The 24,763-nt window shown below is 30.3% G+C and overlaps 1 protein-coding gene across 1 annotated transcript; it reads left to right on the forward strand.

Annotated features, from left to right (window-relative positions):
- The first annotated feature begins 2 nt into the window (after nucleotides 1-2).
- On the forward strand, nucleotides 3-23,779 carry LOC126750339 (uncharacterized). Its single transcript, XM_050459914.1, has 3 exons — nucleotides 3-298; nucleotides 12,957-13,073; nucleotides 22,581-23,779. The coding sequence occupies exons 1-3, from the start codon at nucleotides 207-209 to the stop codon at nucleotides 22,720-22,722; spliced, it is 351 nt and encodes a 116-aa protein (XP_050315871.1). The 5' UTR covers nucleotides 3-206; the 3' UTR covers nucleotides 22,723-23,779.
- Nucleotides 23,780-24,763: the final 984 nt, after the last annotated feature.

The following is a 24,763-nucleotide window of genomic DNA, read 5'->3' on the forward strand; positions in this document are numbered from 1 at the left end:
ATCCGACCGAGAAACGAACGAATTCAAAACCAAAAAGAGCCACAAAAAATAAACAAGCGAAACGACGACGACGATCATTTAATTTTTTTTGTTTTTTTTCGAAAAAATATCGAAAAGTTTTTGGCGCGAAAAAAAAATTTTTTTTAAGTGTCAGTGAATTTTTTTGGTGTTTTTCTTTGTGAAGTTTTTGTTTGAGATAAAAAAAAATGAAGTCGGCCCTGATCAATTTTGCCGTCATTTTGTTGATGTTTTTGGGGGTGCAGCAGCAGGTGGCGGCCAGGCCTAACTTGAACAGTCGGTAAGTTTTTATTTTTTATTTTGTTTTATTTTTTTGTTCATAGAATTTTTTTAAAATTATTTAGCAACCTATATATAAATTCATATTTTTTTCTCAAAAATAAGAAAACATTATTTTAAAAATCATCTCAAATATTTCATTAACTAAAAGTTCATATAGGATTTAATTTATTCAATTTCCTAGTTTTAATCTTTTTTATTCGGCGTGTCCATTTAGTATTCCTTCCTCCATTGTAGCTGTTTTTTTTTTTTGAAGCAGAATTTTTTTTTATATACAGGGGATGAAAAAACGAAATCTTAGATTTATTTTGACATATACAGGGAGTTCTAATAAGGCGTGTCAAAAGAATCTTACGTAAATTTATAAAGGGAAGGAACATAATAATGAAATGATTTTCACAGTACCATTTTTGTACCAAGTGACAGTAGCATATTTTTTTTTATTACACACATCTTAAAAAGTTAAGATAGGAATGTAAAAATCATTTTATCTTATGACAAATAGCTATGGCACTGTAGTCTCTTAAAACTAAAAAAAAAACAAATTTCAACTATCTCTTATTCAAAAACTACTTGAAGAAAATATGACATTAAATTTCTTAGAATTTTACGAAGAATCTAAAAATCAAATAATATATAGAATTTTCTATTTAAAAAACATAAATTTCTACTGCCACGCCTTTTATGAACGCTCTGTATGAGTCAAAAAAATTTTAAATGTAGCTTTTTCGATTTCCCGTACACAAAAACGCTTTAAAAATATAGCCACAATGGAAGAAGGGAGTAACTAAAGGAAACTGTATATCTAGGTATGGATTACTTCTCTTTCTCTTTATTTCTAACGTATTTTTTATACTTTTTTTTATAATTGAAATATTTCTGAATTTTGTAACATTTTTAAATAATAAAATAAATTAATAACGTAGATAAATTCATAGTAATGTTTTTGAATTATAATGACTTTTCACGTAATAAACATAAATGTTTGTAAGTTAAAATGGAAAAAATATAAATTACTCTTTTGTCACTGTATTATTTTCAATTTGTACAATTTTAATTCCAGTAGTCAATTAAGCTTATATACTTATTTCTTAAAATTATATTTTCTTAAATGCAATTTATTATATAATTAATTGGGCTCTTTTCGGAGAAATTGTATCTTTTTCTTTCAAAGGGGCTTTTTGTAACTATATTTGGTTTCTCTAGAAGTTAAAATCTTTCTTCTTTTTTTCAGAATTGTATTTTAAATTAATATTTTTATTTACTTATTTTTTTACTTAATTTATATTTAAGAAATTTTGAGTATTTCATAATTGTTTACCTAATTACAGTTACCCATTGTTTTGTTTAAGTGTTTTTTCATCAGTTTTATTTTATTGCGTAAATACTTTCTTCAAAAATTTTGAATTAAAAACTAGCATATGAAGCTTTTATAATTTTTTTATTGTAAAATGATTCCTCAGTCACTTTTACATTTGTGTTAATTTATTACTATTTTTAATTTGTATATTTCTTTATTAAGGATGTCTTTTAACCAGTCTCTTGAAGCTTTTTCTTACAATTACTTCTTTTTGAAGAGTATTTAACGTGAGATAACGTATCTATTTAGGATCTTGGCAATCATGTTGGTAATTATAACTGAAAATAATTCTACTGAACTTTTTCCGCACGTCCAAAGATTTCTCAACCATGATGTTTTTCTTCTTTTTGGCCCTCTTTTACCCAATACCTTCACTTGCACTAAAGTACTTTCCTTGTAGTTGTAGTAATATGTCTTGAAGTAGGAAGTATCGATCTTTATTTCTGACAACATGTCCCAGGTATTCTAGTTTTTTTTGTTTAATGACATCTACATCTTTTTTTTCATCTTTCTTATTCTTCTTAGTTCTATGTTGGTAATGTGAGTTGTCATTGCATTCTGAGCATTTGTGAGTATTCTATGAGTATCCAGAATTCTATGCCATACAATAAAATAGACAAGATATATCATCGTTCCTAACTTTCATTTCTTGAATTGATTGATTAATTGAACATATCTCTTAAAAGCCCCAAAATATCGCTTGAAATATGTTGGGACTTAAAGATGGCATTTTGTGAAATACCGTTCTTGCTTTTCCTATACATTTTATTTCTTGTGCACTATTCTATTATTCATTTATGATATGATATATGATCATTATTTTGTTTTTTTTAATATTCTATATATTATTGGTTCTATTGCATTTATAAATACTAGTAATTGTGGTGGGATGATTCCTTCTAAAGCTTCATAGCTACCAAGATGTATGATATGATTTTCGGAAATGGTTTCGCATACAGACACTAGGTGTTCTTGGATCTCTTACTCTTCAACGCAGAATCTATTCATTCATTCACTTGTGTGTTCTAGTTCTTAATGCCTACGGTGGTCTTAAAAGTAAAAATGCCCCGTTAAAAAACCTGTGCGGTTTTAGTTAAAATTACTAGAGCTTTAGATTTTTTAGATCCAATTTAGAACCAATGCAAAAGGTCCCAAGGAACCTTTTGCATTGTTTCAGCACCGGATAATTATCCCAGAGACGGTCTCTGAGTTGTTTTTTCGTTTTTGAACACTCATGTAGGTAAGTACTCTTGCCTAAGCCGTAGATAAATACCGGTTTCTTAAACTGAGAGCTGGAGTTCTTTCTTGCCAAAATATTGGCTTTATCGTTACCCTACATGCTTGTGTGCCCAGGTACTCAAAAAATTGTAACTTTTCTTTTCTAGCTCATTAAGATTCCTTAAACAGTCTCTTATAATTTTAGAAATGATGACACGTGACTTCATGATTAATTGAGAGAATCTTTCGAGAGCGTATATTTCTACCTGAAAGACGTTGGTTTTTGCGACTTTCAATAACCAAGCCCAAATACTCAAGTTCTTGGTCCTTTTTCGGTTTTTGAACCATCTCTGTACAATTTGATGATAATCGATTTGGGTGACTTTTCAATATTTCCAGTCACTTTTGCTATAAATTTTGGTTTGATATTTCTCATAAAGTGATGTTCTGTAATTTTATCCTCATTGGCAGGATCTAAAAAGGGGATAGATCTGGTTTCAGATGTCGAGGCTCTCTGATCGATATTCTTGCTATTCGCTTCATCCCTGGCTAATCAAAACAGATGCTGTCATGCATACGAAGTTTACGCCTTATTGTACTTAACTTTGTTGAATCATGCCACACCACTGCCCTGTAGGTGATTATGGGTTTTACCATCATGGAACTATGCTTCCATCATAATATTCTAAGGGAATATCATAATGACTTTCTAGGGATATATTGAATTTTGTGGTTTAATAAGTTTACTAAGTTCATCTATTTGCTATCCAATGTCACTCTCAGAAATTTTAGTTCATTTAATGTATGAATAAGTTGACCGCCTAGATAAAAATTCCTGGTGGACCGCATTTTCCTTTTACGACTGAATGGTACAATAAGTACAATGGTAGTTTTCGCCGAATTAATACTCAGCCCTACCGATTTAAAAGATTCCTCCGTAATGCTTAGGCTTTTTTGTATGAGGTCGAACAATATGTGTCCTCATACCTGCCTTTGACTGTAAAGACGATGTCATCAGCATATCCTATGCAGGTCATTCCATGATTTGTCAATATTTGAAGTATAGTTCACCGATTACTAAACTCCATAGTAAGGCCGAGGTTACCCATCTTTAGCATTTGCCTCGAGTTCTGATGCTGAACAGATTTGGTAAATGCTCCAGATATACCTAGAAAAGCGCAGTGGATTTGCAATCTGCATGATCTATAATCTTGTTGAAACGCAGGAAGAGGTGCTGTCTCCACAATGTCATTCTTGATTTGGTTGTCTATAATCTAGTATGGCCCATTAACCTTTGCAGTAACAAGCTATCTGCTTTCACCAAGATATCATCAGCGATCGAGTACTATTCAGTCTAATCTGTTAGGACCTTAATGCAGCACAAGAAGGATTTTTTTTTAAAATATAAGTTGAATATTAACGGCGATACTGACTCTGTTTGACCCACACTTGTTCCGTTTGATCTCCATCAAGTGATCTTAAATATGCTGTCTAATTCCAGTAGAGATTTGAAATTAGTCTGACATGTTTGTGATGTTAAACGTTATCAAATGCTTTTTCATAATCGACATAAGAGACATGCGTATAAATCACAGTTGACGTCTTTGTATCCCTGGTTCAATGGACACTAATTTTTTAATTTATTATTACCCGCAACTTTTTAGATTTATTTAAGTTACAGATTATATTTAAATAAAATTTCATAAATGTCAATTTATGAGAAAAAAAAAATAACATTTTTGATTTTTTTTAGTTTTCTCAAAAAGTTTTCTGACTCTTTTCAAGTTGGTTGCCGGTATTAACAATAATTAAGTAGTTATTAATAAAAAAAAAATTTTAATAATAATTCATTAAAAGAAAGTTTGTAATTTTGTAGTTAAATTTGTAAAAAGTGTATAAACTTCTTAAAAATAGATTTTTAATTTCCATTTCTCATTAACTTCAAAATGCTATATCCTTTGAGATAAATCAGGTTAATTTAATATGAGGGTTTTTTTTAATTACATTAAGTATACAAAGTTCTCTAAATTCATATTAACGCTTTCATCTTCTCGTTATTACTATTAAATCCCTAGTCTAGACTCTATTAGGGAAATTGCCACGACACAATATTATATCCAAAACATCTCATAAATCACACCATGGTCAAGTCAGTTTTATGGATTTGTAAACTGGAGACAAAGTGGCAATTTTATCGACAAGAGTATACAAATCAGGGGTTGTGAAGCAGCCATTAAATTTATTAAAAAAACACTTGACGTTGATGGGTGTGGGCAGGGATATTCTGAAAAATATTCAGCGAATATACATACATATATTGGTAACGATACAGTTCGAATTTAATTGAATATATGTTTATGGAAATATGTTTGGTTTGCTTTATGTTAATTTAAAAGTTGGTATTATTTTCTTTTGTATACAGTAATGAAAAGGAATATCCAAAAAAAAGTTACGTTTTTATACTGGCTTCCTTGCTTAATAATATTAATTTAAATCAAAGTACTGAAAACAATTTTATAAAATTATGAATTTCATTGCAGCAATTTCCATAAGAAATAACGCATCGAAATTAAATTTTAGAATAAAATTGATTTTCTAAAAAGCTATTAAAAATTTGATTAGCATTCATTTCTTTCTTCATACTTCGATGGAATTAAAACATCCAACCTACAATTTTGGTAACTACACTTTTTTTCATTATGGCATTAGTCAGTTGTAGTCACAGCTTTGTCTTCGCTAGATAATGGTATTTAGGTGCCATCATTCAAGGCTTTAAAATTTCTTTTCACTTTAATGAGAAAAGTTCTAAGAATAATTTTGATTTAGACATTTTCAGCCTACAACCTTGGCTATTTGACTTTGTTACTTGGTCAGTTTCTGAGTTAGAGTCGAAATTTTGCTTTCACTGAACAATGGCATTTTTGTCCAATAATTTAAGGCTTTAAAGTCAGTTTTCTTTAAAAACTATACCTTCTGTGAGCAAATTTAAAACAAAAAACAAACTCCTTTTTTTATTTGCAATCTTGGTTAAATTATAATTGAATTGGATAAAAGTAAAAATACTATTAAATAAAAGTGTTTGTTTATGCCTTATAATCCAACGAATTAATTTCTTAAGAAATTTCAAAAATCAGGTTTTTCACAAAATATCAATGATTTTGACAAAAAAATAAATATACCGAATGAAGATCTTGATGCGCAAAAGTCCAAGACAAAAATAATAAATTTTCATAAAACTTAGTTATTACAAATTTTTCTAATAGACCATAGTTTTTCAGATTTAGTCAGAAATTTTATATTATCAAGGATAGATTTAGCCATCAACACTTTAACGTCGATCTTGTCCAAGATATAATTGTGAAAAAAATTTGAATTTTTGTAACATAACCTATAAGGATTTATTAAAATTCTTTCCATTGCTTAGTTTTTAGTCATCTGCATTAGTTTTTGAATGAGTTCAAATTATATAGTTCAAAGCTTTCCTTCACTTGATAAAAGCCATTGAGCCATTTTTTTGTTTTGAGAATTTAGTTTCAAATGCACTGCAATAAAAATAATAGTTCCAGAATTCTGTTGTCTTTAAACAAAATCGGAAGAATTCGTTATCCTTGTAGCGACATTTGATTTAGTGAACTTGCCTGTACTGACTATTCTAAATAGTTCATAAAGATTATTCACGTAGTGTTATTTGAAAACCTGAAGTATCTTTGGTGAACCAATCCAATCCACCAAATGCCTAAACTAATTCTGAGTATTAAATGTTGAATTATGATCGACAAGGCCTGTAATAAAATTCATAATAACTCAATTAATTTTGTATAACCAAAAACAAATAACCTTTTAAAATCCCCGTGACCAACATTCTAATTATTGAAAGGTAACGAATTTCGCGAGCCCAATTTGACATCAAATCGTATTTTCAATTATTTCACTGATGCGGCCCGCTTTAGACTTTCAATTTAGTTCAAAACCACGTTAAAGCGTTTGAGTTTTTTTTATTGAAAATTTATTATTAACAAATTTCAAATTAGGGTTTGAGAAGTTAGGCCCGTTCAAAGGAAAAATTTCCCCTTTATGCCTTTTAGAGCCTTAATTTAGTAATTTTCCGGACGTCCTAATCCTAAAGAGATCCAACCTGATCCTTTTTATTTACCTTATTTTTACTGCAGCTATGCAGTATACTGATTTTGATGGATGTTGTAAAGAAAATTCAATTTTCGTCCAATCTCGTAAAATGACTATTAAGGAAGGGATACTTTTTATAAAATTTAATATGGCGCGAAGGTTAATTATTCAAATCTAGATTTCATTTATTTAAGCTGTTTTCACACGTTATATTAAAATGTAGGTGGAATTCCGTCATTTAGTTAAATAAACAATAGTATTTACTTCTGGTATTTTTAGTAACGTTCTGCTAATATGACGCGGTTGATTTTGTAATCTAAATCAAATATTTAACTATCGTGGCATACGTATATTATGGAGTTCCCTTCAAGGCCGAGGCAAGTAGTCACAAGTTCAATGTTGAAATGAAATATTTGATAAAAAGTGTTACAAGCACAGTCATAGGTTATAAGTCTAAGAACTATTTTTCTCATATGATGTTTTTTGAGAAGTTAGTGAAGAAGAAGTTTTTTGAGACCTTAAACTGTTAGATTAGCAAGCCTAAGATATTTATAAATATTCTCGTATAGTAAACACGAACCTCCCTTAATATAATTCAAACACTACCCGTCTTATAGAAATATAGAAAACTGTTTAGATTATATTGAGAAGATTTCTGGTAGTTTTTTCACAAATTTTATATTTTTAGAGAAAAACGACCTTAATAAATTACTGGGCCTGATTCAAATTAAATTTCGAACGACTAAAATCTAGATTTTCTACACGGCTGCATGTCCAAAAGAAAAGTGTGTCGTAACCAAGTATAGAAGTCTCTGTATAATATTTCAATTTTTTTCTCACAATCGTTATTTCTTATAAATCTTCGATTATTGGGCATATGGACCTATCCGGTCCGATAAAGAGTATAATTCCGGACATTTTTATAAAAAGGGTGACACTGATACTTTATCAAACTTTTGTCCAATTGCTCTTTTGCCTTTCCTAGGTAAATTAATAGAACGACTTGTCAATGATTCTCAATGACTCTCAATTTGTCTTTTAAAGTGGAAAAACAACATCTGATACTATTTTCTCTCTCCTATAAGATATTTAATATATTTTATTATATGCCATTTATAAAATGTTGATTATATCACAGATTTAACTAACTACGCTAGCTACGCTAGAGCGTAGCTAGTTAAATCTGTGATATAATCAACATTTTATAAATGGCATATAATTTTAATTGAATTTATCTTTAAAACTGACATCCTAATAGTTTATTGATATTAAAACTACATTTCATTGTTCTTATTGTTGTAATATTTGAAATTCTCAAATGAGTTGGACAACTATGATATTATGTCATCTTTCAAAATACTAAAGCTGGCTTTACACTTAATTAACATTGCGTTTTTCTTAAATACAACTAAAGATCGATTAGACGTTGCGTAAAAGAGACTCAACAAAGTAAAATAACTTTTGCTCATTGATACATGTATTACATATTATTTAAAGTAATCATAACAGGCTTATTATGATATAGCTAAAAAGTCATTACAGGGATTAGAAAAAATGACTTTAAAAGAACTTGAAATGTTATTCCAGGAATATTTTCAAGATTTGAAGGGTATAAAATTATTAAAAAGCGCAGCCTGGAAGAAGGAGAAATTGACTATATGACAGAGGTAACACTTACATTTATTAGGCTTATAATTTGTAAAAAAAGTAATGTTCTTTATTTACCAATATTTTTATTTATAGTATTTCAAGCATTTAAAGGAAATAAAAAAATGTGTCAAGAACATAGAAGAAAAGATAAAAAAGAAAATTCTAAAAAGATGTACCTATGTTAGTTTCGATAAAAGGAGATAGAATAAAAATAATTTTGATTTTTACATTTGTCTATTTAACCAGTAGAATTCGAGTTATAGTGGAAAATGTGTGTTAACTGGACGGAAGCCTTTATTTATACCAATCACAGACTTTAACAAAATTTTTCAAGAAAATATACAAATCTTGAAAAACATTTTAGAAATGTTGAAACTTACAATCTACAATTTTAGATATAGCTCTAGTGGAATTTTGGTGATAATTGGAATGTGGGAATGTTTTTGATCTAGAAGTTTCTAATCTACAATATTTATTATTACATTCTTTCTTAGCATACAACTATTGAATTATCTTGATTTTGCGACAGACGCGTTTTCTCACGGTATTGGCACACAATATCTTCAGTCCATTTTGGTCTACATTCTGCTGCCAATTATTTTTTTAATAATTTGAAATCCACAAACTCTATCTCTTATCTTAGATCCCACAAAATTTTGCATTACTCTTGTAACCTTATAGGAGTCTTAGACATTAGATCCATTTTAAATATTTCACGTGACATATGTTGTCTTCTCAATTTTTGGTTACTGGTGCCCTAAATTTAGACACGTTTTTAATAACCTTTCGAATTTCACTCCTTTAATGTGGTTTTTGATTAACTCATTTTAATGATCAGTCGTCTCTTACTCCAGACTTTTCAGTAGAAATTTGCGTATTAAAGCTAACATAAACGAAGCGACTGACTAAATATAACTGAACTTAAAATTATCTTAACAAAAGAGTATGCGCCACTAGCGATACGTCAATACCGCATAGTTGAGAATAATTATCCTTAACAATCAAGCTTAAAAGTCAATTTTATTAAAAACCATCGCAACCAGGTATGAAAAAAAAGGTTTTTTCCATTCATTAGGTGTGATTTAAAACAATCAAAAATAGTCTACTAATTTATTTACACTTTGAAAACCACGACTTATGACTACTAGAGATATTTGCCTTTACCGCATTTATTTACGACTATGTAAATCTCGTTCCGAACTTCACTGAACTGACAATAGATAACTATCATCGATGCGGCTCCTTATATACTCGGCAGAACGCTATTCCGGAAGATTCTCGCAAACCTTCGAGGCGTTGTGCGATGTGCCACACGTGTTGTTTCAAAATGACTGAGAATTAGCTGATTTCTCGATGTTTAGAATGTTACTACAATATTTTAAATGAAAGCTTCTTATCTATAATTTTAATTGTTACACTATTTTTTTAATATGAGATAAATACTAAGATTTTTTTTGATGTAGAAATGTCTTATCTCCAATTTTACTTACTAAACCAACAGTGTTTGAGGTATATTAAAAAATTCGTCTCACAAACAAAAATTGTTCTTTACTTCAAAAAAATCGCAGTTATATGAAAGGCATTAAATATATTACTGACATATAAACTAAAAGTTCGGTTATAACACTACCAAGAAATCAGCATATTGTTCAAATATTTTAATAATAAAGATATTTTTCATAATACATCATAAACAGCATAACGCAATTTACAACAAAAATTACAATTTAGAATCACTTTTGTAAACTATCCTAATTAAATTAATTAATTCCATATAAATCGATAATTTTATTCCAAAAAGAAACACACATTCCTCAGTAATAATTAAACACGTTTCAAATACACATGAGTTTTCAAAAAATTATCAAGGGAATACGCGATAAGGACAAGCTAAAGTCTATGAAAAATCGAAGGAAATTCTCTCTGAGATAATAACCTACTTAAGTTTTGATGAGTCAGAATTATGATGATGCATTTTATCTACGATAATAATTCGATTTTAAAGTACGTGATAAGAACCGAATTTTCAGATTTTTTAAGAAACATACACAAAAAAAAATAGCACATATTTTTATGGGCCACAGTTTTAATTTCCTAAGAGGGAAGTGGAGCTCTATGCTGCAATTTCGTTACTACGCGAACTGAATTTTCTTATTATCCGTTTTCGACTCAATTTACCTTAAAGGTAACTGGAAACGGCTTAATGAGAATCCCGATAATTGCTAAAGGTGAGAGATTAAAAGTGGCCCTCTAGAAGCTTGAGTTTTTTGATAATTAATATTATATTGTGTTTTTCAAAAGTTCATTATGTTAGTAAGCTCTATTTAAGAACTTCTAAATAATTGTAATTTTTGAAACAATTACAAACAGGGGGAAATTTTAGTTAATTATAAACAAGAAAACCTATTCTGAATGTTTTTAAATCAGAGAAAATATTTTTTATCAAAGCTTTTGATTGAAAACTCATTTAAAGAATGTGTTAGTTTTTTCGTATTCAATAAATTGACTTTTCATTTTATGCAGATTCATTTCCAGGTTGATTAAAATTCAATATTTCAAGAGCTGAATCAAATTAAATACGTTTATTTCGGAATGTTACATTTTTAATAGGTTTTCAAAATTGAAAAAATTCTTCGAATTTGTATTGTTTTGTATTATTCTTTAACTGTTTATATTTACTTAGAGTCTATTATTTCCAAGTTTTTTTATAGTATTTTAAAGCCGTAAATTAGATGTAATTCATATAAAACAAATATAATTTTTTTCCTGAAATTGTGATTTTTTTGTAATAAGAATGATGTAATATAATGAGGCAATGAAAACCTATAAGAGGGAAAAAAATTATTCCGAAAAACGTACTAGAGAAAAAATGCGAAATTTTCTATGGGTGATCTTTGGAATGTGGGAATATATTGAAAATTTCATGAAATGTCCCAGTCGAAATATTTTAAGAATATATTAGTATACTGGGTACGTATGCTAATTGTATACTCTATCAAAGTTGGTTTATATACTGTCAATCTTGATCTATAAACTTAAATTGGAAAATATTGTATTTGTCAGTTAAAAGTAGGATCCAAAACCCTTTCTCCTTAAACATTACTTCCTGGTTAAATCATCAAAAATTAAAATCAATATTCATTTTATTTTAATTTTTATTAGAGATGATAAAGTAAATATTTTATTTCTTTATTCTAAAATTTTCAATGTTCATTAGTTTAAATACTATTTAGGGAACAATTTTGGTGATCCGAGTAATATTAGCTTAACTAAAACGACATAAGTATTATAATTAAAGATCAGAATTTAACTGATTTAAGCACCAAATGAAATTTTTCATTTATCAACTGATAAAATTAATCATTTCAAATTTAGGTCAGGTTAAAAACAAGTAAAAATCTTTTCAGCAAGTTCTCCAATGTCGTAGATTTGGCACCACTTCCTCCTTCTCATAAATTTCTCTGCCACAGGCTATTTTATAAAGAAAAATCATATCCTATGCTCTTTTTGGCATGAAAAATTATATTAGTTAAATTGATAGTAACGTATCGAATGACTCAAAGCTTCGGGTTTTTTCTAAAACTGACGCATTTTTTTTAAGTTTTCATATAAAAATCTTATTTTTTTCGTTGTTATTTCCTGCATAATAATTAATGATGTTTTACCTGTACCACCTTGTTAACAGTTTACTGAAAGGAAGGGTATGAAGGCGAAAACGCGATATTTTAATAATCAAAATTTTATTGGATGGATTGAAATGCTCTATATATTTTTGTTTGTAATTCCAGGCACTTTTTTACAGAGAATCTAGGAAGTTTAAAATTCTTATTGCTATAAATTCCTCCCTCCTTTTACCTCAAATTAAATTATTCTGTTTTATTTATTATCTAATATTTTTGGAGGACATTAAATCACAGTGTATACCTTTTCTTAAAATACCAGGCAGTTTTTTCACGCAATAATTCCATAGTAAATATTGAACTTACACCAACTACCAAGGAAATCCAATTGTTCTCAATCAACCTCAATTCTCCAGGCAATTGCTTTTACATTTACCAATGCCTTCGGTCAATACGGTAAGGCATTAAATATGCATAGTTTGTACCAAAAGCTGATTGAAAATTAAATTTTCAATCATTCGTCATTTTAGAGCGCCTTTCTTACTATTTCATTGCGGTTCGCCCAAGTGAATAAATTGCCTTACATTTTCCGTTAAGATGTACTGCCATTTTTAAGTGGTCTTTTAATGTAGTTCTAATATAATGAAAATGGATTTTCAAAGGGAAATATTTGATTTTATTTTTAGAGTAAAGCGAGTATCAGACCCTCATTTCTCCGATTTGGAAACCAGGGTGGCATTGCACAAGATTAATGGAATAGCCATCACTTTACCAGTCGCTGCCGGAAGAGATCTTGATAAAATGTAAGTTAGAAATTAAAGAATTAATATATTTGTTTAAATTGCTTGGTTTAAGCGAACTCAGTCATTGATGACCGATCAGTTTAGAATTACTCCAATGACAGTTTGCATGCACACTTGTGAATTATACTTTAATATTATGTATTAAAAATATACACATATACCATATGGTATTGTTTCAAATTTAGCATTTTTTGATAACCAGATATCTTACAGTGTTGAAAATCTTTAAATATATCAAAAGTCACCCGACAATGTTCCAAATTATCTTAAGACCTTATCTGACCTACCTTATCTTAATTAAGAAAAAAATGATCTTCCTGAATACGCTTAATCTAAAATTAAAAATTGAAACATTATGCTTGCACATAGTCTTGCATTTGATTTGATTTTTTAGTCATTAATATATCAAAAGTCACCCGACAATCTTCCAAATTATCTTAATTAAGACCTTATCTGACCTACCTTATCTTAATTAAGAAAAAAAGAGTGATCTTCCTGAATACGCTTAATCTGAAATTAAAAATTGAAACATCATGGATTGCACATAGTCTTGCATTTGATTTAGAAATTTAAAGGATGATAAATTGGGAAACTATGATTCAAACATGACCTTACTTGACTAAAAAAGTTTTACAAAAGGTGTTAATTTTGGAGAACTTAAAACATTTTAAGATGGATATTTGGAAAAATGTTTTAAAGATACATTATCAGATAATTTTGCAAAATACGTTGGTCTTGATTACGTTACATATTCATAAAAATGACTTAAAAATTACTCGCAAAAGTTATACGAAAAGTGCCAGATAACGTATCTGGCCGAGATCGATAGTTAGAGCAATCATTAAGGACTAAAATGTTAGATATTGGCTGGTTATTTGAAGTAATACATTAATATTTTTTGAAGTAATACCTTAATATTTTGTAAAACTTAAGGGTAATTAGCTCAGTAATTAGCACTATATTTTAACGTTTAAGTAACTTTAATGTAAATTTGTTAAATGTAAGAAGTCGTGAGAGGTAGTTTCATTTTCTGCAAAGACTAGTAAATTGTAGATGCTCTTGGGCTACTGGTTCTGCAGTATCCCTATTTACCAATATACTTCATATCGTCGTTAGCTTTTGAATTATGCTTTAGTTCGGAATTATCGTAGTTGGGTTTGGTATCGTTGATCGGTTAAACAGAGAAACATTATTAGTACGAAAAACCTTACCAAAAGTTGACAAAATATAAAAGCTCTGCTCTTTCCGGACCGCAAAAATTGCACAACAGACATGTTCATTCGATTATATTAGTAGAGAAGCGAAAGGAGGCCTAAGCCAAGTTTTGTTTGCCTTTTTAGGTGAGCCAACTTCAATTATTATCCTTAATTCATCTAGATATTAGTTTTTAAGCTTTCTGTGCAGTTAAGAAATATTACAGTTAGATTGACCTAAGTTTCCTGGTTTAGTAACGGACCTTTAAGATAATTTGAAACGTGGTTGCAGTGGTTGCATATAATAATTACGACATTTTATTTTTGAATTTATCACTGCACTTCGGCCTCACTAGGCCCATTGTGCATCTCTGTTGAAAAAGTGGGAGACCTTTCTATTAGCTCATCATCCAGCATAGCCAATCAAAAAGAGCGACATCATCGCCAAAGTGCCCAAAATGCTTTTATAAGATAAAAGAACAGTCGCAAAGTATATGCTTCAATGTCTTGTCGTCGTCGTAGCATTCCCTGCAATTTGGCCCCTGCTTAGTTTCATTTTAAAAATGTGGCTATTTCATTGAGAGTAATCAGCTAAGATGCCGTTATAAGACGTATTCTCCAGTTTTTCGGGTAGCTAAGAAGCTCCTTGGACAAATGAGATCTCTGAGTATCATCCCACCGCTTTTTAAAAAGCGTGTGAGATCGAAATTTTTATCAGCCCTGATATTTGTCACAGTGCTCTATCGAGGCCCGTCCCCATACTTATGTTCATTCCAGTAGAGCGGAACCACATTATTATGAGTAAGACGATCTCAGACATAGCATGACCAAAGCCCTGCTTGATGTCGTACTCATAAATCATGTAATGTTGAGGCAAGCCTTACCTTTAATATGGTCTAGTTTTAGATGAATTGTGACCTGATCTACTTTATAGCCTCAGACAATAGCGCCGTATGTTGGCAAAGGTCTTATGATAACTGTACAGATATATATAATTATATAGATATATAGCTATCACACACCATAACCACTCTGGAAGAGAAGCTCCCTGATCTTGCCAATTGTGCATCTGAACTGCTTGAAGAGCCGCTTACATTCGTTCGTAAAGCGATTATTCAAATTTACTTATTTGCAGAATTACTATATCATCCACGAAAGCTATTGTATGAGAAATAAGCTATTGTTCATTATTCAGGCGGATGATGAGATGGTCTAAAACTATGTTCCACAGTGGAGGTGATAGTACCCTTCTCTGCAGACAGCCCCTGGTCGTCGAAAATACACCCAGGGTGAACTCTTTGTCGTCCGTCGATTTTTTTACCTACCCTATCACTAAGTGTAGGGCAGAGTCTGTTAACCTCTCTTAGATGTCAGATCTTCATCCCTTATATATTTTCCGCACAGCCCTTCCAGGGATTTCAATCAAAGGCAAGATAATAGGCTAATAAGGCGATAAGCTTTGGGACTTATATCCTTTCTGGTTTAGGAAGAAACACAACTTCTCTCCACGCCGTAAAGGTGCATCTGCGCCAAAAACACTTAAATACAATAACTGTTCCAGGCCCCATTAAAGAATTGTTGGATAGATGCCGTCAGGTCCTGGCGATTTAAAAGAAGAGAATAAGGAGAGTATTTAATCCTTATTTTCTTCATTGTTCGATCGGCAAGTAGCCAATCCGTTTCCAAGGACTAGTAAGGTATCTAATCTATCTGCGTAATTCTGGAGGCGAAATCAGAAAAGTCTATATCAAGTAGTATAGTAGCTCCGTGCTTTCTTGGGGTTTGCAATTAAAAGTGCTCTTCTAGTTCTATTTCCCTGCAGTACATTCTCTATGCTTTTCTCTGCTTTTGTTTTACAACCTCTTTATATTGATTGAGACGGCTCCAATAAAGGTGCATTTCCTCAGCTACACTAGTATTGTATTCTATATTGAAAGCTGTTCTCTATTCCGCCCCGAGATTTTCCAGTTCTTGGTTCCACCAAATAGCAAGAAGATAGAAAGAAAAAAAAATTAGAAATCTCTTAGTGGGAATTACTTTTTGTATGAGTTTATGAGGGAGGTTCAGTTGCTATAGTAGCATACTGTTTCAATTTTTGCTCATCATTGGGTTTTTTAACTACTGCCGTTTATAGGGTCTTATCCAGATAATTACGGTAAAGAGACTTGTCGGCTTTTCTAGGGTCAGTCTAAATATTATGACATTTCAGTTTACGGTAAAAGTTAGACAGTGATGATCTGATGGGAACTTCGTCGAAGATACCCCAGTTAACGATTGAGTTTAATATAAGTGGTGTGCACAGTATTCTATCTATTACAGTTTGACTACGAAGATTAGTAAAGTTCCAATATTCCAAATAAAGAGATCCTTACCTATAATACATTGATAGAACGACTTTTCTCATTGTGTTGTGGCTGTTCCATGCTTTGTGACTGGCAGTATTCTACCAGTTCTAACAACTCCCTATTGGGTATTAGTTTCTCAGTCATCCACTTGAGGTAAACATATGTCAGGTCAATGGTTTTCTCTTGACCATCACCTGCCAGGCTCAGTTTAGCTGACGTAAGCTGCGATAGAGGTTGGGCTGCGTAGGTATATAGCCTAGTAATAATATAGATGGCCTTATATAACTAAATGCCTAGAATAAGCCTAGCTACAAACTATAGGTAAGTGTTTGGGTTCAATATCTCTCAGGCAATGATGTCAAGTCGATTTTCAAATTTTTCATACAATATATATTTTTCTTATTCCACTGAATAGTTTTGTGTGCGAGGATAAAATAATAACTTCGACGTATATACTTACCTTTATTACTATATTAACTAAGTTTCTATCATTTTTCTATTGTATCTGTAAAAGCCGATTTTCTTTACTTTTAATGTTCAAAAGAGTTAGATTTATAAAATACGTTAGCAGAAACTCTTATTAATGAATCAAACTGCCTTTTTGGTAAGATTTTACCAAAAGTCTAGAAAATATGAATGAACGAGCATAAAAACAAAAATACAGCTGCTCATGAACTGCTTTTGCCGGACCGTACAAATTGCATGAAATACACATTTAGTTCCGTAACTTAAGCAGCTTGGAAGGTTTTATTTAAAAAATTATATATTTACGAAAAACGTTAACTCTTAGATTTCTCTCAGGTTCTCATATGGTTAATACATTCGAGAACCTCTGAAATTTAATCAAATATTTTTTAAACTTGTTTTCATTTTATGAGTATGGCTTCCGTAATATACATATTGTTCAGCCTATTGCCTATAATATTGCTAATACTAACAGAATTTAATATAGCATAAATTTCATAGTTTTAATCTGATGCAGTGTATCTGGGTTAAACCAGAATTGGAATTTTTAATTATACGGTTATAAGCTCGTATGGCCGCAAAATCGATTTCCAAACACATATTTCAAAAATGACCATCCATCAATATGAATATTGGTTTTCAATATAAATGCAAACAGCTCTTTCTTGTGCGTTCTTGAGGAATGGCTTAAGCTAATATTATTATTCAATTTTCTGGAATACCTTGCTTTTCCTAATAATAAAATCTGAGCCTAATTATATTTTATACATTGACCCAGTAACCTTTAAGAGTTTACTAGATTCCAACTTATTTAGATTAATTATTTAGTTGTATATGGTTTCTTTTTCCCTATTAACGTACGCATATTTCCGATAATTGATAGGAAATCGTGACCTTACGAACTGCTGTAATTTGTTCGTTAATTAAGTGTAGTGTGTGGCCTTTTTGGGAATTCTTGTATAGGAATGTGCGACTTAAGTTATTTATTCGTTAAGGAAATAGTGTATTTTTTTATGCCACGTGAGTTTAATTCGTTGGAAAATAGTGATATTTATTCCTTCCAGATAGCAATATATTTGAGGGAAAGGTCAGGAAAGTCATTTTATCATCAAGGAAGTTATTTATGCTTTAATTTTATGAAATAATTAAAATTTGCTTAAAGTTATTTCGTTTAAAAAAATTGCTTTATTTATTTTTTGTTTAAAGTTTTTTTTCTATATACTTTGGTTTGTTCTTTCAGGCAGAAACCTGCTTTTTATTTTTGTCTAAAAAAAATCAATAAATAATTATGCCTAATAAACCCATAAATTATTAATATATTTCTGTATAAAAGGTATACAAACTATATAAGAGATAACATAACCTTATTATAAAATAATTAAACTGATAACCTAGGGTAATTACAAAACGGGCTATCGAACTTTTTTTATAACACTTACACTGTTATATTTTTAAACCTTTTAAATAATTATTATTAAGTTAGCAATAAATTAAACAAATATGTTTTTAAATAAATAATTTACAATTATCAATGGATGCAATATCTTTCGATTAATTCTATAAATATACCATAGGATTAAGGATAAAATTGTTTTTTCTTGCAACAATATTTGTTATTATATAAAACGAAATCTAAAAATAATAGTTTTGCAACGATTTGGTAATATTATACGGGAATTTTTCTCTAAAATGCTTTGATCTAATTATTTGGAAATTTATAATAACTTTACGCCGGGCAATTTTGATTAAAATATGTGTGGTTGTGTAGGTTTAATCACGCCAACATTTAAATTAACTTTATGCATATTAAAAAAATAAAATGAGCTATTTTCCATTTTAAAGGCGATTGTAATTATGTTATATAGATATATATACATTTTTAATAATTAAAATAAGTTGGTTTTTCTCGATATTTATTTTCTTTTAAGTATTTTGAATATTTATTGATAAAAGCTTTAAATCTGGTAGACTTCGAGACATCTCGAGAGGTAGAGAGGTGAATTCCATTTACAGATGATACAACAAAAAAATTTCGGATTTTTTTATATGGTATTACCTTTACATGTATAAGAATTTTTTTAGTTCTTACCAACAGAATTTGTAGTTTACTATATAAATTATATATGACGTAAGTTGGATCTGGCTGCATAAAATTTGGTTTATAACTTGTATAGTCTGTTGAAGCTTTCATAAACGAATAAACTTTCCTCCAATAAACTTTTGATAGTCGCCCTACTGTACTCATCAGTATATTTGAAGTAAATTACCAGCATTTCAATTATCAAGATACAATATTGGATTTTTAGGATAGCTAGTGGTTGATAACCTTAGATCTATGAAAATATTCTTAGGAAGCTTTTGATATAGCTCACTTTGAGTTACTTCATTAAACATACTTCCATGTTCCATTAGAGAAAGATCCAATTTTTCAAATTCTCTCAAGTCTTTTTAGTAACACGTTAACGACCATGTGCACCATATTGGTGCACACCCTGGTTTCTGCACAGACCGTGTGACCCTATTTGGGCACAGTGGATGTATTGTTTGGTTTGTCTGGTCCCTGGGAAACAAAAAATTGCATTCGGTTGAGATTTTTGTAATGTTTTTTTAAAAATTTTTATAGTAATTCAAAAAATTATAAATTTTTAACTTTATCAGCGAAATTTGTACCATTACCACTAACAGTTTATTATTACATTTTTAAGTTTAAAATTGCAAACGTGGCAACAAAATGCTCTAAAAAAATTCGGCGACGGATCATCAGCCACGGAATTTTTTGTTTTGATTTTAAGGTTATAGTGTCATTTGTTTTATTTTGCCGGCATGTAAATATTGTTCTTCTGTTTACTGCCTGAGTTCGTGTGATTAAGTGGTTGTATATAATAATTTATGTGGGTTTATATATAAAAAAATATGTCTCGTAAATATCTAAATGATAAACAACTTCAACAAATCTTGGAAGATGGTGATTTTGAATGTAGTGAGATCGAAAGCACCTTTGACGATTCAGATGCGGATCCCATATTTGAGGCAGATGGTGAGTCCAGTACATGTAGTGATGAGGTTATTTTGCCAAGTAAAAAAAGAAAAGTAGAACCTACACCTGGGTCTAGTAATAGACCGGATTTACCTGGCCAAGATTCTAGTGACGACGAACCGGAAAACGAATCTGATTCTCCTGTTTTTGCTCCACGTGATAGTAATTTCATATGGAGTGATGTTTCTATATCTGATAAATTAAACGAATTTATGTTTTCTGCAAGACCAGGATTACGACAAGAAAAAATAGATCGCTTTAAAGGCCATAAACCTATTGATTTTTTCCTATTATTTTTTGACGAGGAAGTTCAAAAATTACTGGTTACGGAAACAAACAAATTCGCTACACAACAAACAATAAAGGGTATATGTGAAGAGTCAATCACTGAATACTCCATTTTGGCTATGTGGTATGACACAAATGAAAATGAACTTTTGCATTTTTTTGGTCTTATAATCTGGATGGGACTTGACCAAAAACCTACGATTAGAGATTATTTCAGTAAAAAGATTCTTTATAAAAGTGATGTTCCAAAATTAGGCCACATAAGTAGAAATCGGTTTAAGGCATTGCTACATTGTCTGCATATTTCTGATAATGAAAATTGCCCTCCAGGTGACAGATTATTTAAGATTTCTCCACTTGTAAAAATGTTAAATAGAAACATTTGCAGTCCAAAAGAAAAAGTATGCATTGATGAAACAATGGTTCCAATTAGGGGACGGTTAAGCTTCCTGCAGTGCATTCCAGAGAAAAGGCACAAATACGGTGTCAAACTATTCAAACTTTGTGTTGATGGGGGCTACCCTTTTGCGATTAAAATATATGGCGGTGGTGGTGGAGGGCAAACTTTTGATAAGCCATTAGCTGCAAGGGTTGGCATGGAACGAATGGAACCTCTTCTGAATACGGGTAGAACCCTATTTACCGATAACCTTTATACAAGTGTTGGTCTAGCACATGACCTAAATCAAAACCAGACACATTTAGTTGGCACCCTGCGTCAAAATCGAAAACTTAATCCAAAGGCAGTTACAAGTGCCAAATTGAAAAAAGGTGAAATGAAGATGCAAAAAAGCAACACGAAAGTCGTAGTTGGAAAATGGAAAGACAAGCGCGATGTTTTATTTCTGACAACGCAAGCTATCCTAGAAATGGTTCAGGTTCCAACACGAAGAGGTAATATTTTAAAACCATCAACAATAGTGGATTACAATACAGCAAAAGGCTTTGTTGATATTTCAGATCAAAAAGCTGCTTATAGTTCTCCAGTACGCCGCGGAGTCAAATGGTATAGAAAAATTGTCGTCGAACTATTGACAAACACTCTTCTAGTCAATGCCTTGGTCGTGTTTTTAAGGAAGTAACTGGAAAGAACATGAGTGTGACAGAATTTTGCGAGAATATCGTTGGTGCTTTGTTGGACAACGAATCCAAAAATAACATACAAGTGCAACATATTTTAGAGGAGAAGCAAACTCGAGGAAGGTGTTCAACTTGTTATAAACAGTTTGCAGAAAGAGAAGGGCGCCAATCAGCTATGAAAAATGCAAAAAAAATACATTCATTTTGCCCTGCATGCTCTGAAAATATTTCATATATGTGTGTAAAATGTTTTTTTGAAATCCATACTGCTCCCATTAAAAGCAATAATGGTTATTAATTATATTTTTTGTATGATTAGAATATTATGTTATGTTTATAATGAGAATTGTGAGTTTATTTTGTTAAAATAAAATGCAAAAGAAACATTTCTGGGTGTGGCCCAATTTTTTCTTCTGCTCAGACCGCGTGTACTAAATTGGTGCGCATGTTTTTTCTTACAAAAAACTCCTTTCCATCAACTTATTTCTCAAAAAAGTATATTATGAAACTGTCTTTTACCAAGATTTAGAAAAAAATACCCTGGTCCAGGAGTAAAGTTTCAAATACTAGGGCTGGTCGTTAACGTGGTAATAGATTAAGGTCAGTTTGAAACGAATCCAGTTAATCGGTTTTGGAACATCTAATTGTATGTCTTAAAAAGTAATATGCGCCATATTGCTGTTCTTATGTTGACTGATTAATAGCTTAGTATTCCAACATCGTAACATTTTCAACTGATTTAATGGAAATCACTTTCTTTGGATATTGAGAATTGTTTCTAGAAACCCAAGTTTGACCTACTGTTTCATCAATCTTCAAACAAAGTTCATTTTATTTAAGTTTTTTTAAATTCCACACTCTTAAAGTCTTGTAACTTATAATGCACAGATTACAGCGCTTTTTTATCCCAAATGCTACAGTAAAGATTCATCAGAGCAATTTGGAGTCATAAATTATAGTCTTTTTCAATCTTATGGTTGCAGCAGTTGACTCTGCTCATTAAATTTAGGTCAAAAATAATTAGATGATGATTGATAATTGAAATTCATTTGCTTGAACTTACTTCACTTAATTAACTTTTGAATTTTGGTTGTTTCAGTGGACGCAAGCGTAGATCTCAATCTCGCTTCTTAGAGGCTCTATTCAATCAATCCGAGGAGGAGCAGGGTGACCCCCGGGAGAACGAGAGGCGCCTATTCGATCGAACCTACGACGATTTACTTTACAACTACGACAAGTAAATTAGCAAAGAAAGTTCATAACTTTAAATTGGATACTTTTACTTCCATGGCCATGGATACTTAAAATACGTGTCTCTATTGTATAGTTTCATTTGAGGCAACTTCGTTCCATTCCAGTAACGGTTTTATTTTTTATTTTTTGAGATTTATTTATTTATTATTTATTGCTTAGGTTACGTTTAGTTAATAGGGTATGTGCAATAAAAAGAACTTAGGCTGCGTTTATGTTGTGTAGTTATTTTTTAAACTACTTCCATTTCATGTGAAACCGAGTTACAATGAATATTTAAAGTCTCTAAGCTAGAACCTAAAAGCAAAACAATGGTTACTTAAAAATAATTGTATTAATGCAAGTTTGCTTAAAAGCTTTTAAGAATTTATCTAAGGGTCAAAATTCATTATCTGCAAAAAAATTTCTGTAATTAAAGTTGTCTTAAACATTAAAATATCTTGTAATATACTAAGTGCAGCCTAAGTTTATTTAAACATATTTAGGTTACAGATATCCTTGGGGATGTACTATACAGGGATGTTCTAAAAAACTTAGCATAAAGCATCCTTTTGTAAAACTTATCAGTATTATTACTAAGTATACGATTTATCTTAATTCGCAATCTAGTCTTGTTGTAGGTTAATTATTTTTAGTATTATAGAGATTGGTTCTCTGAATATTCCGATGTTGACTTTGCTATTTTAAATCGGACACCCTATATATTATTATACATTAGAATTCTGGAATTTAATGGTAACATGTTATACTTTTGACATAAGGGTATTCGAGATATTAGTAGTAAAAAGTGTGCTCTTTTTAATTTAATAAAAAGAAATAAGTTGCTTTGGCCATAAAACCTCTAAAATTTAATAAAAAGAATATTCATTTACTTATATTTCAAACCGTTTTTAAAAAATATAACATGCGATGCATCAACTTTTGTTAGGTATATTTTACGTATAATTTAATATTATCAATATAAATTAAAAAACTGATTATTTTATACTGCTTCACCATACTTTCAGCTTTTTCTCTACTCGAACTAAAAGTTTCTCGAAGGACCACACTCTATATAATAAATATTATAATAAACTTGTGTAGGGTAATTAATTTTAATCGTTTCATGTGCGTAACATCTGAAGTCGCAAGAATTTAGATAAAATAAATAATTTAATTCTAATCGGTTTGTTATGTCGAAATATCAATTGATTTATGTGTTTGCATATTTTTCGATATCTTTTTTTTTGTCTTAATTACCTCGAATGTTGAATTATACAAGTATTTAAAATGTATAAAGTGTATGCCCAAAAATAAATATACTGTGTACATGTTTCTGTTTTGTATACTTCCTGCAGCATATTACTTAAGAATTAAACAAACTTTCTGAATTTTTTCCTAGATCTTTGGAAATGGCACTTTCTGCAGATAAAAGTAAATTAAGTTGACATTCAAGAAAAAAGACAAAGGTAATATATAAGAAATAGTATGTTTATTTACATAACTCGTGAGAAAATGACTTATTTCATATTTGCGCGTCATTTACTGTACTTGTTATGCAATATTCTAATATACTATTATTGTGCATATCAAAAATTATATTGAGTCAATAATTTCCTAATAATATGTTTATCGTAATTTAATCCTCGATTAAATTTTCAAAAATTTAACCTAATTTTGTATATTTGTATTGTGTTAAATTCGTTATTTAAGTTTATTTATTTTTTTGTATTTTATTTTTTATTAAATAAACTAACTGCTCTAAAGTTTACATTGTTTATTTATTTCTGACTAACTAACAAACTAGACTAAAATGTAGTCTGGAAGAATATTCAGGGCACATAAATGCCTTTAAATTTGTGCCATGGTGGCGCCTCTTTCACCATATTGTCAGTCATATCGTTAAACATTATTGACCTGCCCAATTTTATCAGTGGACGTCACAGTACGTTCACACCGTTTCGTTGTATAAATATTTTGAACAAATCCTCCAAAGTGATGGCTAGAGGTCAACAAAACAAGATTCATATAAAATACAAGTTAAAGCATAAT

The sequence above is a fragment of the Anthonomus grandis genome, chromosome 2 (assembly GCF_022605725.1).
Source record: "Anthonomus grandis grandis chromosome 2, icAntGran1.3, whole genome shotgun sequence".
NCBI classification, from domain to species: domain Eukaryota; kingdom Metazoa; phylum Arthropoda; class Insecta; order Coleoptera; family Curculionidae; genus Anthonomus; species Anthonomus grandis.

What these genes read in the sequence shown, in the direction of transcription:
- LOC126750339 (XM_050459914.1), top strand. Translation starts at nt 207, where the DNA reads ATGAAGTCGGCCCTGATCAATTTTGCCGTCATTTTGTTGATGTTTTTG. An exon ending in AGGCCTAACTTGAACAGTCG is followed by an intron (nt 299 to 12,956) that starts GTAAGTTTTTAT and finishes TTTTATTTTTAG; the next exon opens with AGTAAAGCGAGTATCAGACC. An exon ending in GGAAGAGATCTTGATAAAAT is followed by an intron (nt 13,074 to 22,580) that starts GTAAGTTAGAAA and finishes TGGTTGTTTCAG; the next exon opens with TGGACGCAAGCGTAGATCTC.